Genomic DNA, 18877 nt, shown 5'->3' on the forward strand with positions numbered 1-18877 from the left:
GACAAATCGTTAATAAAGGCAGTAGAAAAGCACCAAACATTAAAACCAAGAACAAATCTAAGTCATGCTGAGTCGAACGCCAAAGAATACAAGTGAGTTTTGAGGAGGGCTTTGAAGATGGGCAGCGAAAAGGCTCAATCCCCTCTGAGCCTCAGTTTAGTTCTTGGTACTTCTAATAATGCCTGGTCCACAGACCTGAGGCGCCGGGCAGGTGTGTAGGGGCGAATGAGCTCCGAGAGCTAAAGTGGCGCAAGATTATTCAGAAATTTGAAAACAAAGAGGAGGATCTTGAAAATAACTCTAAAATGAATGGGGAGCCAGTGAAGGGGTGCCAGAGTAGGAGTTATGTGCTTTTTATCATCAAAAAGGACACCAAAAACCAAAAAGGACAGTGAGAGGAGGAGGACAGGGTACAGTTGTCAATAGTGAGGTTAAAGTTGGAGGTTGTTTGGGTGAGGGACCGAGGACCGATTATAAGCAGTTGAGATTTAGTACAGCGAAGAGTGAGAAAGTTTGTTTGCATCCAGGATTTGACAGTTAGACAGGGTGGAGTGGGTTGTTGGGGTAAATGATTTGGTGGATATGTACAATTGGACGTCATTATGGACGACCATGATGACGAATGATTTGGCCGAGGGGTAGAAAGTAGAGAATGAAGAGAAGAGGACCAAGCACAGAACCCTGGGGGACACATTGGGACAGTGGGGCAGTGTAGGAAGAGCAGTTGTTGAGCAGTTTTTATTTCGTTCACAGCTCCGAGTTTCCTGAACGCAACATACTCATAGCTGCTGTGCCATTGGCTTACCAAGCTTCATCCTGCTTGGCCAAGCTTCATCCGATTGGCCAAGAGGGACCTCACATTTATGTGTGTAGATAATGTAGCTAGATCCGTGGAAGATAGAGTGGAATGCATCCGATTAGCTGCTAAGAGTAAATTGCTTGTGGCTCGACGGACAGTCAAATAAACAAATGTTTCCTGGAATGCTTTACTTGTTACTTGTTGCTAAACTTACTTGTTGCTAAAAACCTTACGCTAACTGGAGCGCTAATTAGAGAGAAGGCGAGTTCCATCGCGCTAACTATGGCCATCGAGGACTACGAAGCTTCCTTGGGCTGACTTTAAAAGTTCATTGCATGACATCAACTGAGCAATGCTGTCTTAGGTGGCGATCGAGGGGAGGTCGAGTTAGAGACAGTGAGATAGTGGAAAGAAAAGCCACCGGGTCTGTTACTCGTCTCATTTTAGAGCAAATAGTCCTAAATTTGTTATTCTGTATTTTGTTCATATACCTGTACAGTATATTGTACTGCAGATTTTGTGTTATAAACGGTGTTAGGAGCATATATTTTTGCACTTCATTGCTTGTGTTGGTGCACATGTATTTTGTTCACATACTTGCATGTTCATAAAGGACACGCACCATGCTCATTTCCCACATAGGGAAATTCTCTTATCAGGAAGAATTGGACAGCGCAAACATGAGTCCGTACTAGAGAATGTTTACTGTACAAGAAAATAAGTGACTGACATTCCATTTTCATAAAGAGGTGTCGTGAAGTTCTAAATGCCCCAGAAATCAAACAGTTTCAGCTTGACATGATAGAGCATCATTTGGTGTTTCATTACTTGGTCTCTTTTCAAAAGGTTAATTTTTCCCATATGAGGTTTTTGAGTTTTTCCTTTCGCTCTTCGGGGGTTAAGATCACTCAAGGTTTGAGACTCTTGTGATTAAGGATTATATCAATAAATTTGATTTGACGGTGTTTCACAGCCATTGTATCCATCCACACTTTTTTTCCTAATAATTGAGTTGTAGACAGTTGCATTCATGAATTCCCTTCTAACTGCTTCGTGTAAATGCACGCACAGTGGTACCTCTACTTAGGAAATTAATTGGTTCTGGAAGACATTTCTTAACTAGAACATTTTGTAAATTGAGACGCGTTTTCCATGTAAATGCCCTAATCCGATCCACGCCCCCCAAAATTCAGACATAAATGTTTTATAAAGCATAAAATTGCATCAAAATATATATATTATATATATATATATATATTATATATATATATATATATATATATATATATATATATATATATATATATATATATATATATTAGAGCTGTCAAACGATTAAAATATTTAATCTAATTAAAAATGCAACTGTCATAATTAACTCAAATGAACTAAAAAATTAATTGTGATTACTCACACATTTTTATCGTTTATGAATTTCCTTTTACATTTTTTGTCCTATTTTGTCCCCATTTTAATGCTCTCATCAACATGGAATCATGAATCAGTTTTCTATGTGCCAAATGTAAATATTTACTGAAATAACAATTTCGATTTTCAACTTTACGTGAACAATTTTTCACTTGGTGCAGTTATTCACACATGATCTCTCACACAATATTACTATCCATCAATAACGGTGAAAAAAATATTTTGTCACACAACAGCTGCTCTAACAGCTTTTTTTATGAAATCAAAACAGAGCAATATAACATTATAAAGTGCACATCTAAGGTACACTAGTACTCAGCCTATAGTGGATTTAAACCATGGTTGCATACTTCGTTTTTCTCAAGTTTGCTTTCAACACAGCAGTCTGTTTCTGTATGTTTGTTGAAGAATAACGAGACACCGGACACCAGTGTTCATTATGTGCCGCTGTGTTCGAAACTGCCGGCCGTACAAACAAGCACACCATTCTGGAAGGGGTGTGGGGGGGTTCACTCCCCCTAACACAGTCAGGCTATGTTGATTGTGTTGGTCCTTCTTGCGCGGAAGTCTCTCTACGGTTTTGTGTCGACCTCATTTCGAATGACTACACTTGGTTCGATGACAACACTGGAGACGTTTTACTTTCGCTAGGTCGCTACCACCGTAGCGCACTGTCGCTGTCAGACGAACACAGAGAAGCTCCACCCGCTCTATTTATATGGACACAGACCACTGTAACCTTCCACACAAAATAGTTCCAAACAAGTAACAATTGCGTCAGTGGCATACATCGTATACCTGTATGATACAGAGAGAGAGAGAGAGAAAAAAAAAATAATTTAAATTAATGCCAATAAAAACCCGCTAAACTGACAGCTCTAATATATATATATACACTGTGTATATATGTATATATATATATACATTGTATATATATATAAGAAATACATGTTACAATTAGATTATTGCACAATAAAAGAGAGTTGTGCATTGTTAAAAAACAAATAACAGCGTCAACAAAAAAAGGTCATTTAATTTTTAACACCGTCCTCATCATTTTGTGTTCTCTCTGCAAAGTCTTTTTTTTTTTGCCTGGCGTTTTGTACAGAACTGATCCAAGGACGTTTGCTTTTGTCGGCTTTTAACAATCCTTTGAAATTATTTCCTGTTGATGTGTTTCGTAACTTGAAAATGTCGTATGAAGAAAAGTTCGTCAGTAGAGGTACCACTGTATTGTATGATAAACCGTCTGTTGTTGAGCTTTTTTGTGTATTTGTTCAACCTCCTAGGTTGCTCGACCCTCCTGTTGGCCAGTGCGGTGTCATCGCTGGGAGGTCTGGTTTTCGGTTACGAACTGGGCATCATCTCTGGTGCTTTGCTGCAGCTCAAGGCTGAGTTCGGACTCAGCTGCATCCAGCAAGAGGCACTGGTCAGCTCCTTATTAATCGGAGCTCTGCTAGCCTCCCTGCTGGGAGGAAGCTTGATCGACCGTTATGGCTGCAGAAATTCCATCCTGCTCAGCATTGTCTTAATGCTGACTGGAAGTCTCATACTGCTTATCAGCTCCTACCAAACCCTTTTACTTGGCAGGTTCACAGTGGGCTTCGCAATGTGCCAGTCCTCCATGTCCTGCTGCATCTTCGTATCAGAGATGGTAACCCCGGAGCGTCGGGGCTTTTTGGTAACGCTGTATGAAGCTGGCATTACTGTGGGCATCCTTCTTGCTTACATCACAAACTATGTTTTGTTTAATTTACAAAGTGGGTGGAAGTGGATGTTCGGCTTGGCTCTCATACCAACATTGATTCAACTTGTCTCTGTATGGTTCCTTCCGTCGAACACGGAGACGCGATGTATTCATTCTGAAACAGCCCTTATGGCTGCTATGGAAACCCAAGACCAAGCTTGCTCAAATGGCACCCAGGAAAGCAAGAAGGTGCAATATAATATCACGTGCCTTTTCCAGCGGAAAAATAACATGAGGACCCGCACCATCATCGGGCTGGGACTGGTGCTTTTTCAGCAGTTCACCGGCCAGCCAAATGTTCTCTTTTATGCCTCCATCATATTTCACTCGGCAGGATTTCAGAGTGACAACTCTGCAGTGCTGGCGTCGGTCGGTATTGGAATGGTCAAAGTGGTCGCCACTCTTACCTCCATGGTGCTTTCAGACAAAGTCGGCAGAAGGCCTTTGCTCATCGGAGGATGTTGTGTCATGGCCTTTTGTCTGATGTCCATTGCACTGCTCAGTGGACATTCACTAAACAACGTGGCCAGGCCTTGTAATTCAGATGATTCACTTGGCAACAAGACGAGTCACCTTCATTTCACGACTGGAAATGACACACCTCCTTACACAACTCTCCATGAGAACCACAAGCTCCAAGCCGCTGGTGTGCTAATGGCGGGAAACAAAGCAGAAAAACATCATGAACCGGCGATAGAAGACGTTTTCAACTGGATCATACTTATCTGCATGATGGCAGTTGTCACTGCCTACTCTGTTGGATTTGGGCCAAGTTTGTATATTTACCTTGACAATATTCCGATAGACAGTTTATTCCTGCTCTATGCGTTATTTTGATGTACAGTGTTGTCTTGAGACGCGAGAAATTTGTCCTCTGACCACGCTCGTAATTCAAAACACTCATATCTCAAATGATTTGTCCCCAGTGAAATGAATGAAAATGCCATTAATGGCTTTCAGGCTCACGAAAAAATAGCACACTTTGTCATGATTTTTTTTTTAGCTCGAAAGAAAAATGTGTTGTAACAATTCAACAGAATGTAAAGAATTCAACAGTTTGTGCATCTTGATTCACCGCGATTCATTGCGGCTTCTTATGGTGTGCACTCACACAATAACAATAACACAATAACAGTTTCATGTGAAATGTCAGTTTTAGTTGATTTTTTTTTTGTGCCATGGCTGCTGAAAAAAGATGGCTGGCCGCATATGGCTCCAGGCCGTAATTTGGACACCACTTTCCTTAAGCATTGTAACACTGCCATGTAAATGCTTTTTTCTACAGGTTTCCTATTATTTAGGCATGTGATTCCAGCGATATACGGGACAAATGTTAAGAAAATTATGGTAGTTTAAATGCAGTCAAAAGGCATCAATTTGTGGCCAACGTCTTAACGCTCAGTCAATGTGGGTCAAATTTTTAGCTGTGACCCTTTTTGTAGAATCTGAGTTTCAAACATTCAGAACTTTCTTATTGTTGATACTATTTCATTAATTGAAGTCTCGACACAAAACGTTTGGTGACTCTCATCCAGCCGTCCATTCATCCATTTTCAAATTTCATTTCTGACAGTAGGCGGGGTACACCCTGAACTGATTGCCAGCCAATCGCAGGACATACATGAACAATAATTAACACTCAAAATCACACAGAGCGACAATTTAGAGTGTTCCATGCATGTTTTTGGAATGTGGGAATAAACTGGAGTACCCGCAGGAAACCCACACAGGCACGGGGAGAACGTGCAAACTCCAGATAGGAACGCCTGAGGCGGAATTCAACCCTGCACAGTGCGGCGGACATGCTAACCCAGGGGTGTCAAACTTAGGTCCTGGAGGGCCGCTGTCTTGCAAGTTTTCCAAATCTCCCTGTTGCAACACACCTGATTCAAATGAACAGGTTCAATGTCAGGCTTCTGTAGAGCTTGCTGATGATATGATCATTTGAATCAGGTATGTTGCAAAAGGGAAACTTGGAAAACATGCAGGGTAGCGGCCCTCCAGGACCTGTGTTTGACACCCCTGTGCTAACCGGTCGATCACTGTGCTGCCTTCGGTGAATCTCAGCATAACAGAAATCATAACTTGATATCATGGCTCCCATGTGAAACTCAGGTCCTGGAGGGCCGCTGTCCTGCATGTTTTCCAAATCTCCCTATTTCCTCCCACATTCCAAACACATGCGCTGCAGGTTAATGGAACACCCTAAATTGTCCCTCTGTATGATTGTGATTGCAAATGGTCATCGATGTGTGCCCTGTGATTGGCTGGCAACCAGTTCAGGGTGTCCCCCAGCCTACTTCCTGGAGACAGCTGGGATCGGCTCCAGCACCTCCACCCGTCTCCCCGCTGTGACCTTTGTGATGATAAAGCGGATGGGAAAATGAATGGATGGATCAATTTGGGTAATTTCCTTACCTAAAAAAAAATATAAGGGTTTTTGTCAACTACAGGTTCAGGAAATATTTTCCAAGTCTTAAATCACGTGTACTTGATCTCTCGAGAAAATTTGAAGTTGTGTTTATAACTGTCACGTCCCGTGTTTGCTTCTTGCCTGCCGCCTTCACACCTGTCACCCATTGGTGACTAATTTCTCATGCTTTATTTGGGGGCTCTGGCAGTCGACTTACTGCCGGAGTATTCCACGCCGTGCCAAATTCTCTCGCCCATTCCTATTCTAATTATTCGTTGCCTCTTAGCCTTGTGGCTGTTATTGCGCGTCGTTATTTCTCTTTCGTGGGAAAACTATAAGCATTCTCCAATCAGACTCTCCTTGCTATTTTTCCGAAAGCGTTTTCTGTTGTCTCCTTATTTGTATTCCTGGTCCTAATTTTGACCAGCGCCTTTTGTCATTCTCCCGGACGGGTATTTTGTGTTTGTATTAAAACTCCTTTGTTTTCTGACAAACATCTTTCTGTGTCTGCTTTTTCGGGGATCCACTTCAGTTATTTTGTTGTACTCGAAGCGTTTATTCTGTCACTTCGGGTACAACGTGACAGAATACTTAGGCCACCATGGATCCCGCAGACATAGAAAAGATTTTGTCCGCTCTGTCCCGACAAGAGCAACAAATGAGTCAGCAGGGCCAAGCTATTACGGAACTCCGCGGCGCGGTTTCCACGCTGGCTCATCGGTTCGATGATTTCGAACCCCGTTTGGTACGGGTGGAGGCGCGGAGAACACCTCCCCCCGTGGTTCGTCCTACCACCACTGAGGCACCCGCATCATTCCCCACAATGATGAGGGAGCCCTCGCTTCCACACCCCCCACGTTACGGGGGTGAGCACGGGCAGTGTGGGCACTTTCTCCACCAGTGCTCGCTCAGATTCGACCAACAACCGTCCGTCTATGCTACTGACGCAGCGAAAGTGGCATATATGATGAGCTTGTTGACAGGTCCAGCGGCGTCATGGGCTATGGCGACGAGCGACGCAAAGCCGAGCCTCCGGTCTTCGTTCCACGACTTCGTAACGGCGTTTCGCCGGGTGTTCCACCATCCCGTGCGGGGCAGAGAGGCGGAGGGCCGGTTACTTGCACTCCACCAGTGGAGGCGATCGGTGGCGGACTACTCGATCGAGTTCCGGATTTTGGCCGCCCAGATTGGCTACGATGATCGGGCGCTGTGTGGACTGTTTCGTCGCGGGAAAACCACCCAGCTCAAAGACGAACTGGCAACTCGCGACAACTGTGCCGACCTGGAAGGGTTAATCGAGCTCACCCTTCTGATGGACAACCGCCTGAGAGAGAGAAACCGGGAGCGTCGAGGTGATCGGTTCCCGTTCTGGCATGCCACGTACCGCGAGGAACACCGTGGGGCGCTTCGGGCAGCAGGGCCCGGAGATCACCCTCGATCCCGGAATATGGCCACCGCGGAGGAACCGATGCAGCTGGGTGGCAAAAGCTTTGGATTGGAGGGGCGAAGGCGCCGATTCAACGATCGGGCTGTGTCTGACAGCGTCCAACAAGGTCCTCACGCTGCTCCCAGCCGTCCGGAGTCTCCGTTCTCTTCATTCCCCGAGTACTGTGAGACACGACCCCGCGCAGAGCCTCCCGAGACTCGGCGAGTCGACTCCCGGCCGGGGCACCCCAAGAGACTGGAACTCGAAGGGGAGATATTTGGGGGGTCCCGGTCGCTGCGGGTTAGGGCTCTGATAGACTCTGGGGCTGATGATTGTTTGATGGACACCAACCTCGCCTCGGATTTGGGTTGTTTTATCGAGGAATTGGCCGATAAGAAGCGGGTTTGTGATCTCGATGGGCGCCTCCTGGCAGTAGTAACGCAAAGAACAGAACCACTAAAACTCCAATTATCCGGAAACCATGTCGAGCATCGACGGTTTTATTTAATGCGGTCTCGAAACGCTCCGGTTATTCTCGGTTTGCCCTGGCTCAAGACTCACAACCCCGTGATTTCCTGGGAGCGCCCGGCAATAGACAGTTGTAGCCGGTACTGTTACAAACATTGTTTACGATCAGCCGTAGGGGAGCACGAACGTGCCAGTGACGACTCCCCCGAAACTATCTGCCTTGACGGAGTGCCAGATTGCTATCATGACCTTCGTAAAGCATTCAGCGAGGATCGCGCACGCTCTTTGTCCCCGCACCGTCCCTACGACTGCGCCATAGACCTGCAGGCGGGCGCTCCGTTGCCAAACTCACGGCTGTATCAGGTGTCCCAACCCGAACGCGAGGCGCAAACAGAATACATAAACAGCTTGCTCGCTGCAGGTCTAATTAGACCATCGCGATCACCGTTAGGTGCAGGGTTTTTCTTTGTAGGAAAAAAGGAGAAATCCCTGCGACCGTGTGTGGATTATCGTGGTCTGAATGACATCACGATAAAAAACAAGTATCCATAGTTGGACTCCGCCTTCGCTCCTTTGCAAACAGCCACAATATTCTCGAAATTAGATTTCCACAGTGCTTACCATTTGGTCCGCATCCGGGAAGGGGACGAATGGAAGACTGCTTTTAAGACCCCGCTGGGGCATTTCGAATATTTAGTCATGCCCTTCGGGCTAACAAATGCTCCCGCTGTATTCCAGGATCTGATAAACGACGTGTTGAGGGACATGTTAAACATCTTCTGTTTCGTCTATCTGGACGATATTTTAATTTTCTCCCGGTCGTTAAAGGAACACGAGCAACACGTCAGACTGGTTTTACAGCGGTTATTAGAGAACAGGCTCTTCGTCAAGGTAGAGAAATGTGAGTTTCATGTACCCATCATCTCTTTTCTGGGGTTTATTATTAAACAGGGCAAGCTGAGACCAGACCCCAACAAGACGCAGGCGGTGACGAACTGGCCTGCTCCAGCCAACCGGAAGGAGTTACAGCGCTTTTTGGGGTTTGCCAATTTCTATAGGCGATTCATTCGCGGCTACAGCCAAAAAGCACTCCCGTTGACCCGTCTGACGTCCATTAAAGTCCCATTCAGATGGGACTCGGCTGCGGACTCGGCGTTCGCAAGCTTAAAAGCAGCGTTCACTAATCCTCCCGTATTACAACATCCTGACCCTGACTTCCCTTTCGTCGTAGAGGTGGACGCCTCGGATTCAGGGGAGGGGGCGGTGCTGTCCCAGCGTTCCCCGGTCGACCAGAGGCTGCACCCCTGCGCCTTTTTCTCTCGTCGACTCAGTGCAGCCGAGTTAAACTACGACGTGGGCAATCGTGAACTGCTGGCTGTAGTCGCCGCCTTGCAGGAATGGCGCCACTGGCTCGAGGGGGCGAAGGAGCCCTTCACCGTCTACACAGACCATCTGGAATATCTCTGCTCTGCCAAACGACTGAACTCCCGTCAGGCAGGTGGGCCCTGTTCTTTCTCATTAAGGCCACTCCTATCCTGTCTGGAAGAAATCAAAACCTGGATGGCACAAAATTTCTTGAAGTTCAACGAAAAGAAGACAGAGGTGATATTGTTTGGCCCCAGTGGACCTTGTACATTCCATCCTGTAGACTTGGGCCCCCTATCTCCTTATCTGAAATCAACGGTCTCAAACTTGGGACTTAAACTGGACAGTGATTTCAAACTCGATCGGCAAATTGGTGCCGTTGTTAAATCCAGCTTCTTTCACCTTAGACAGCTGGCCAAAATAAAACCTTTCCTCTCACATGAACACTTTGAGACAGTAATTCATGCCTTTGTCACATCCCGGCTCGATTACTGCAACGCCCTGTACTTTGGAGTCAGCCAGTCCTCCATCAAGCGCCTTCAGCTGGTACAGAATGCCGCTGCTCGCCTCTTGACTGGTACTCGTAAGAGGGAGCATATAACTCCTACTTTGGCATCCCTTCACTGGCTCCCCATTCATTTTAGAATTATTTTTAAGATCCTCCTCTTTGTTTTCAAATCTCTGAATAATCTCGCGCCACCTTACTTCTCTGAGCTCATACACCCCTACACCCCTGCCCGGCGCCTCAGGTCTGTGGACCAGTCTTTGCTAGACGTACCAAGAACTAAACTGAGGCTCAGAGGGGATCGAGCCTTTTCTGTTGCTGGTCCATCTCTCTGGAATGAACTCCCACTGAACATTCGGCAAGCCTCCTCGCTGCCCATCTTTAAAGCCCTCCTCAAAACTCACTTGTATTCTTTGGCGTTTGACTCAGCATGACTTAGATTTGCTCTTGATTTTACTGCTTGGTGCTTTCTACCGCCTTATTACTTATTACTTATTACTGATTCGTCTTACTGTTTATTGTATATGTTAAATCGCTCCATGTACAGCACTTTGTATGCAGCGATGGCTGTTTGAAAGTGCTCTATAAATACTGTTGACTTGACTTGACTTGACTTGACCCGGTTCAACTTCGTCCTCACATACTCCCCAGCGTCCAAGAACACCAAGCCAGACGCCCTTTCCCGTCTCCACGACCCCGCGGAGAGGGACCGGACACCATTCTCCCGGCCCAGTGCATCGTGGGGGCGTTGAGATGGGAGATTGAGCAGTGAATCCAAGCAGCTCAGGATGGTGTCCAAGTTCCGGCAGAATGTCCCACGGGGAAGCTGTTCGTGCCCCCACCGCTACGTTCGGAGGTGTTGCAGTGGGGGCACGGGTCCAAGGTGGCTTGCCATCCTGGGGTGAACCGGACTGTGCATCTCATCACCCAGCGGTTCTGGTGGCCGAAGCTCCCGAAGGATGTGATGGACTACATCAGTGCCTGCTCCTCCTGCGCCTGCGGAAAGTCCTCACATCGGCCCCCGGCGGGATTGCTTTAGCCTTTACCCATCCCACCGCGACCTTGGTCCCACATCGCCCTGGACTTTGTCACGGGCCTTCCTCCATCCCGTGGGCGGTCCGTCGTCCTCACAATCGTGGACCGATTCTCCAAGGCTGCCCATTTTGTGCCTCTGTCCAGGTTGCCGTCAGCATTGGAGACCGCCGACCTCCTTATCAAGCACGTTTTCCATCTCCATGGCATCCCGATGGACATAGTCTCGGACCGGGGGCCCCAGTTCGTGTCCCGCGTCTGGAAGCGATTCTGCCGGTCCCTCGGGGCCACGGCTAGTCTGACATCGGGATATCAACCCCAGTCCAATGGACAGGCAGAACGTGCCAACCAGGATCTGGGGGCGGCCCTCCGCTGTGTGTGTCTCCACCGTCCCTCCTCCTGGGACGACCACTTACCTTGGGTGGAGTATGCACACAACACCCTCGTCTCTTCAGCCACTGGTAGGTCCCCCTTCATGTCGGCCTACGGGTACCAACCACCGCTGTTCCCGTCCCAGGAGGGACAAGTGGAGGTCCCTTCGGTGCAGCACCACCTAAAACGGATCCATCGCGTATGGAAGGAGGCCCTGGCTGCACTATCCCGCACGGCGACCCGGAACCGGCAGATCGCGGATCGTCGTCGGCGCCTGGCACCTACCTACGTGGTGGGACAGGAGTGTGGCTGGCGACAAGGGACCTTCGCATGGCCGGCACGTCTGCGAAATTGGGGCCCCGATTCACCGGACCGTTCAAGGTCGAGTCCATCGTCAGCCCCGTTGCGGTCAAGCTCCGGCTGCCGGCCACCATGAAGGTTCACCCTGTGTTCCACGTCTCCCTGCTCAAACCGGTGACTGCCAGTCCCTTGGCTCCTTCTCCCACTCCGCCCCCTCCTCCGCGGGTCGTCGATGGTGTACACGGTACGGACCATCCTGGACTCTCGGCGCAGGGGAAGGGGGTTCCAGTATCTGGTCGACTGGGAGGGCTACGGGCCGCAGGATCGGCAATGGGTCCCCCGCTCCTGGATCCTTGATCCGTCCCTTCTGCACGACTTCCACGCAGCTCATCCGTCCAAACCGGGTAGGCCGCCGGGAGGCGTCCGTTGAGGGGGGGGTACTGTCACTTCCCTTGTTTGCCAGCAGGGGGCAGGCTTCTTGCCTGCCGCCTGCACACCTGTCACCCATTGGTGACTAATTTCTCATGCTTTATTTGAGGTCTCTGGCAGTCGACTCACGCCGGAGTATTCCACGCCGTGCCAAATTCTCTCGCCCATTCCTATTCTAATTATTCGTTGCCTCTTAGCCTTGTGGCTGTTATTGCGCGTCGTTATTTCTCTTTCGTGGGAAAACTGTAACCATTCTCCAATCAGACTCTCCTTGCTATTTTTCCGCAATCGTTTTCTGTTGTCTCCTTATTTGTATTCCTGGTCCTTATTTTGACCAGCGCCTTTTGTTATTCACCCAGACAGGTATTTTGTGTTGGTATTAAAACTCCTTTGTTTTCTGACAAACATCTTTCTGTGTCTGCTTTTTCGGGGATCCACTTCAGTTATTTTGTTGTACTTGAAGCGTTTATTCTGTCGCTTCGGGTACAACGTGACAATAACTAGGACACTTGTTCCTGGTCATCATTAGTGGTGTAGTGGCATGATGAAAAAAATGCTTCAACATCATTCAATATGTGCAATTATGTCTGTGGCTCATTGAGTGACAACTTTTAATGGAAACACACATACTTACATTATATGTTTGCATTAAGCTTTAACTTGTAGACAAATTAACACGGTTGTTTTAATTGCCATTGTGTCATTGTTTTACGTTTAGTTTGACTTTAAACAGCTCAAAGCCTCTTTTTTTGCTGTTTTGTTGACTATGCCAAACTGTTGCTTAATGTGAAGCAAGTAGAAGTGAGCTACTGTCACCATGTGCTTGTAGGGATTATTTTTTTCTCTTAAGTCAAAGCTGAGAAATCTGTATGTATCTCAAGGCATCACTGTACAGGCCTGCTATCAACATGAATAGCATGCTCTTTTGAAAATGCTGTCCTGAAAACATACTGTCATAACTACTCTTTCATTGCCCAACGACTTGTTGTTGATGTTGAACACAGAAAAGAAAAGCTCTTGTTGTTTGCTGCAGTGACCTGGCTCCTCCTCAGTGAGATATTTCCCGCTGCTGTCAGAGGAAGAGCCTTCTCATTCACTAGCTGCTTCAACTGGATTGCCCACCTCTTGGTTGCCTTCACCTTCCTGGATGTTTTCAGTAAGCTTGTGTGCATGCATGCCAGCTTGTGTTCGTGTGTACGTGTGTGCATGTGTGAGTGAGAAAGAGGGTTGTGAGCGTGTTGGACCATATTGCAGCTTTTTTTTGTGCCATGTCAATTGCATGGCACACATAGACGAACAACGAATGCACACACAATCACACGTAAGGACAATTGGTGTGTTCCATTAATGTACCACGCGGGTTTTTGGTGTGGGAGGAAAACCGGGAGAAACCTCCACAGGCACACACGGGGAGAATAAGCAAACTCCTCATAGGAAAGTCAAAGCCTGGAATTGAACCATGGACCTCTGTACTGTCTGGCGGATGTGTTAACTACTTCTTCACTGTGTTTTAATAGATGGATATAGTTGTTTTATTTTTGTCAGGCGGATGTGCCGACCACATGTATGTTTACATATCATATCATAATAATACATTTTATTTAAAAGTGCCTTTCATGCCACCGAAGGACACTGTACAGACAATACGATGTAAAAATAAACAAGAGAAATATTATATAAAAACAGGACATAAAATCACAAAACAGAGGAAATGGGAGAATTATGTGTTGTAGGCAGTCCTGAACAGGTGTGTTTTTAGACGGGACTTGAAAGTGGAGAGAGGTGTACAGTTTTGGAGGTCAGGACGTAGATTGTTTGTTGCAGCTGCTTTTAACAAGAAAGCGTATGAGGCAAAAGTGGTTAGGATTGCACGACTGTCCGTGTTTTATGTTATGTGTTGTGTTTATAAATTATTATTTTACTTTATGTTAACTGATTTGTGAAGCACTTTGTGACAGCTGCAGCTGTTGTGAAAGTGCTATATAAATCAGGATGTATTGTATTGTATCCAAGCGGGATGTGTCAAGACTGTGGACAAGAATAGCAGTGGTCCGGGGGGTGAGGGACGGGTGAAGTCTGTTAATATTGCTGAGGTGGAAATAAGCAGTGCAGGTGATGGTGTAGATATGTGACTGGAAGGTGAGCATGCTATCAAGGATGACACCCAGACTCTTAAACTGAGGGGAGGGGAACACTGAGGAACTGTCAATGTTGAGGGAGAAACTGTTTACTTTAAATGAAGTGGATTTGGTGCCAAGAAGGAGGATTTCAGTTTTATCAGAATTTAATTTAAGAAAGTTGGTTGTGAACCATGTTTTGAGTTCGGAGAGGCGAGGGGTGAGTGAGGGCGCCTGGGAGTATTTGCCATCAAATGTTATATTCAATATCGTTCAACTGCTGAATGACAGCACTATCTGAAATCCACCCTGCTGTTGTTTTGTTAAACATAGTCCCTCAGTTTGTGGATCATGAATGTTGAATCGGTTGGCTATCAATGACTCTTAAATTATTTGTCATGTAGTTATGTAATTTCTTCCCAAAACAATGATCGAGCTGGTTGGTTTTGTTGGACTGCTATTTTTATTTTTTTTACCCCAACTGTGTGTGCAATTGGCTGGTGCACAGTCCAGGGTGCCCCCTGCCTCTCGGCCAAAGTTAGATGGGATCGGCTCCAGCTCACTAAGTGAGGACGGGCAATGTAGAAATAGAACGGATGAGATGGTGTGCAAAGTATATGCCGTGGCACTATCAATGTTGGAAACACTGGGTTGTTTGTTTGTATCACCAGATGCAATGGGTTTGTCTGGAACTTTTTTTCTGTATGGGATAACCGCAATGATGGCTGCAGTTTTCTTCTACTTCATGCTACCAGAAACCAAAGGCAAGACACTGGAGGAGATAGACAGGGAACTGCGTTTGAAAAGGTACTTTCTTTACTGCCATACGTTTTCATATCAGACGGAAGACTAAAACACGGGTGTGCTTTTGCCCTAGGTTTCACAACAATGCTGTGGCATGCTTCAGACGAAGAAATTCCCCTCGAGAATACCAAAGAGTCTGTCAATTAAGCAGCTGAATGTTTGAACAAGGATCACTTATCAGCAGGTTTTCACAATAAACACACAGGGCTGTGTTTTATTTGACCATTGGTGCATTCTTTCTCCCATCTCAACACTTAAAATGCAGTTTTTTTGTTTTGTTTGTTTTAAAGAAATGGTTGTCTTGTTAAGTATTACAACAGTAGCGGCAAATACAGTTCGGGCATATGGTTGCATTGGATTTATCACGTCTTTTCAGCACCACTACAGTGAAACTCCTCTACAACGAAACCTGCATAGGCGAAAGTGCCCACTAGTGTGAAAAAATCTATCTGCATTAACACCATTCACACTTTCCTGCCCCCCATACAATGAAAAAACACCCTATTTTGCGTTATATTAAATATTTTTCTCTGCTCTTGCCTCGCAACGATATTCACTACAACAAAGTCTCATCCAACAGCGACCTCTACTGCTTCGTTCAGGAACGTCAACAGCAATCACCACAGTGGTTTACACATGCGCAGTAGTCCAGGAAGTATTTGTTATTGTTGGTTTCAGACGCAGCAAGAACGTTCAATTGCTAAAATGTCTACAAAACGGACCTTTGGATGTCAAGCAGCTAAGACAAGAAGAGCTCTGATGCTAGAAGAGAGGGTAAAATTGATCAAAATGAAAGACGGAGTAGCAAAATAAAAGACATTATCCAAGAAATTGATCTGTGAAAGTGAACGCTGATCATAAATTTTGCAACTTCTTTCTCTTTTTTTTCTTTCTACACTGACTATATGACGTGTCAAATAAGTGTATGTTCATGCTTATGCACTATTGGAATACAAATAAAGAGTACACATATGTTTGAATGTGGGTGTACACTAGGGATGTGAATCTCAGCACTGAGGACGATTCGATACACATCTCGATCCACTGCCAGCGATGCGATACTTAAACGATACATGGAATTTTCTGGCGATACGATGCGATACGTTTCACCGTCGTCACGATGTGATACGATTCGATACACATTAAGTTCAAATCAATGCGATCCGATACGATACAATGCAATTTGTTGCGATATTGTGCAATTAAACATGATGCAAATAAGCAAAGAAAAAAAGCTTTTAAAAAGATGGAATTCAGTATGGTATTACAAAAAGGATACCACTCTATTCCTTATAAACAGTAGAACTTGTAAAACAACTTATTTAAGCCCTTTCACAATTGGGTTTTGTGCAAAGAAAATGTAAACAATTTGGCACCTGAGACTCACAGCTGTTGCTATAGTGTAAACACAAACAGACTATTCTCACTGAGTGTCTTATATGAAATATAATAATAATATATATATGTATCTGAATCAGGCGGCCCGGTAGTCCAGTGGTTAGCACGTCGGCTTCACAGTGCAGAGGTACCGGGTTCGATTCCAGCTCCGACCTCCCTGTGTGGAGTTTGCATGTGCTCCCCGGGCCTGCGTGGGTTTTCTCCGGGTGCTCCGGTTTCCTCCCACATTCCAAAAAACATGCGTGGCAGGCTGATTGGACACTCCAAATTGTCCCTAGGTGTGAGTGTGAGTGGTTGTTCATTTCTGTGTGCCCTGCGATTGGCTGGCAACCGATTCAGGGTGTCCCCCGCCTACTGCCCGGAGACAGCTGGGATAGGCTCCAGCACCCCCCGCGACCCTAGTGAGGATCAAGCGGCTCGGAAGATGAATGAATGAATGAATGTATATGAATCTATAGCGCAAGATGTCCACCCATCCACTGTAAGTGCAACTCTTTGCGCACTGTTCAGCGAAGCAGTAATCTCACTTCTCACTTTGTTGTACACATCGGGAATATGTTTGTAAGTGAACACAGACCTGTCTGGTATTTTATACCTGGGTTCCAAAACGTGCACGAGCTGTCTGAAACCTTCGTTGTCCACCACGCTAAGGCTGGAGGTCTTTGCATATGAAATAAGCAGTGGCCTTAGTTATAGCCATTGCGCGGTCACAGTGAGTTGCAAGGGGACTCCCAAAATAAGAGGCAATTTTTTTCTGATCCTGACCTGGTTTACCAAGAGTTTCTCCGGTGTCCGACGAGGAACTGGGCGGGGAAGCGGGAGGGAAACTTGTCGGTGATCTGGTGCCATCGTTTTAAGTGGGTCTGCATATTTGTGGTGCTGCCGTTGTATGGCTTCTTAGTGCGACATTCCTTGCAAATTACGGAGGTTTTATCAAGCTTTCCGTCTTTCTTTTCGAAGCCGTAGTATTTCCAAACATGAGATTTGAATGTTGCGGCTGCATTAAATATAGTAGTTTCCTTGCTGCTGCGTGCGCTAACTTCCATAATGTTTCGCTAGTTGTGTACTGGAGTGTATGTGACGCACGGCTACCGTCCGTATTCAACACAAAACGCAAAGCAATGATGGTGCATTCATTGCGCCTAGGAAAGGGCAGATATGTGACTTTTAACATGAATAAAACGGCGCTTGAATCGGATTTTACCGATACCCATCAATGCATCGTGATGAATCGCAGGAAAGGGCAGATGTGTGACGTTTAACATGAATAAAACAGCGCTTGAATCGGATTTTACCGATACCCATCAATGCATCGTGATGAATCGCGATTTCACCCGTCAATCGCGTCGTACCCAGTGAATGAGCCGATGCACTCGGATCGCGCACGTGCGCATCGATGCATCGATTAATATCGATTATTTTCCACACCCTTAGTGTACACATACGTTTGTGTGTGTGTGTGTGTGTGTGTGTGTGTGTGTGTGTGTGTTTACATCTGAGATCAAATTTGCTATAGTGAAAAAACCCTTGTTGTGAAAAATTTCTTGCTGCAAACATGATTTTGTTGTAGAGGAGTTTCACTGTACCAGAATTCAAATGGCACACTTAATGTCGGCTACTGAGCAGGGCTATTGTCTTTATGAACAATAGGTGGTTTCTGTTCATATTTGCGGAGTCCAACTATGGTAAACTGAGTGTGGGGTTAAAACAATGTCCAAACATATTCCACTTTAATAGGATATATAAGGAAAATGAGGGTGTGTGATAATTAGGTGTTGATTGATTATTCAATTATTTGGTTATCAGTTGGTGTTACCTTTTTTTGTTTGTATGTGGTTTGTAAATATACATACATACATAAATATACAGACAATTTATATTAACAATTATTTTGAAATTAATGTAGGTATTGAAAGGTAAAAAATATTGGTAGCATACAGGGATAAATCCAATAAAACTATAGTTTTACATATACTCACTCTTTTTAGGATATGCAAAATTACACGAAACTGAATACAGGGGTTTATTTGCATTCAAAATTGTGTGGCGCCCACCTCCAGCTGATCAGCAGGGCGTTGGGGGACGCTCCGTGCCAGACCATTTGATATCGCTCAACCTAAAGTGAAATATCATGACGCGGCGCATGTCTCGTGCGTGTTGTTCACGTGTTCGGTTGAGGGAGAGAGTGGCTTCACTTTGCTTCAAACGGACAAGAGGAGGAACACCCGCGCTTCATTCACAAAAGTTGACACATCGCGAGAAAGTCTGGTGGTG

The 18877-nt window shown here is 45.8% G+C and overlaps 3 protein-coding genes across 3 annotated transcripts in view; 1 reads left to right on the forward strand and 2 right to left on the reverse strand.

Annotated features, from left to right (window-relative positions):
- slc2a10 (solute carrier family 2 member 10) overlaps positions 1-15427 on the forward strand; it is a 39525-nt gene extending 24098 nt beyond the window's left edge. The window contains exons 3-6 of the mRNA XM_052075159.1: positions 3517-4746; positions 13318-13440; positions 15073-15208; positions 15279-15427. Of these exons, the coding sequence (XP_051931119.1) occupies positions 3517-4746; positions 13318-13440; positions 15073-15208; positions 15279-15360 (1571 nt within the window). The 3' untranslated portion in view covers positions 15361-15427. The remainder of the gene's footprint in view (positions 1-3516; positions 4747-13317; positions 13441-15072; positions 15209-15278) is intronic.
- LOC127607151 (uncharacterized) overlaps positions 1-18877 on the reverse strand; it is a 186687-nt gene that overhangs the window by 14340 nt on the left and 153470 nt on the right. The window lies entirely within an intron of this gene.
- Positions 1-18877, reverse strand: part of LOC127607121 (uncharacterized) — a 160840-nt gene that overhangs the window by 1565 nt on the left and 140398 nt on the right. The gene's annotated exons all lie outside the window — the stretch shown is intronic.

This window comes from Hippocampus zosterae, chromosome 9 (genome assembly GCF_025434085.1).
Source record: "Hippocampus zosterae strain Florida chromosome 9, ASM2543408v3, whole genome shotgun sequence".
Taxonomy (NCBI): domain Eukaryota; kingdom Metazoa; phylum Chordata; class Actinopteri; order Syngnathiformes; family Syngnathidae; genus Hippocampus; species Hippocampus zosterae.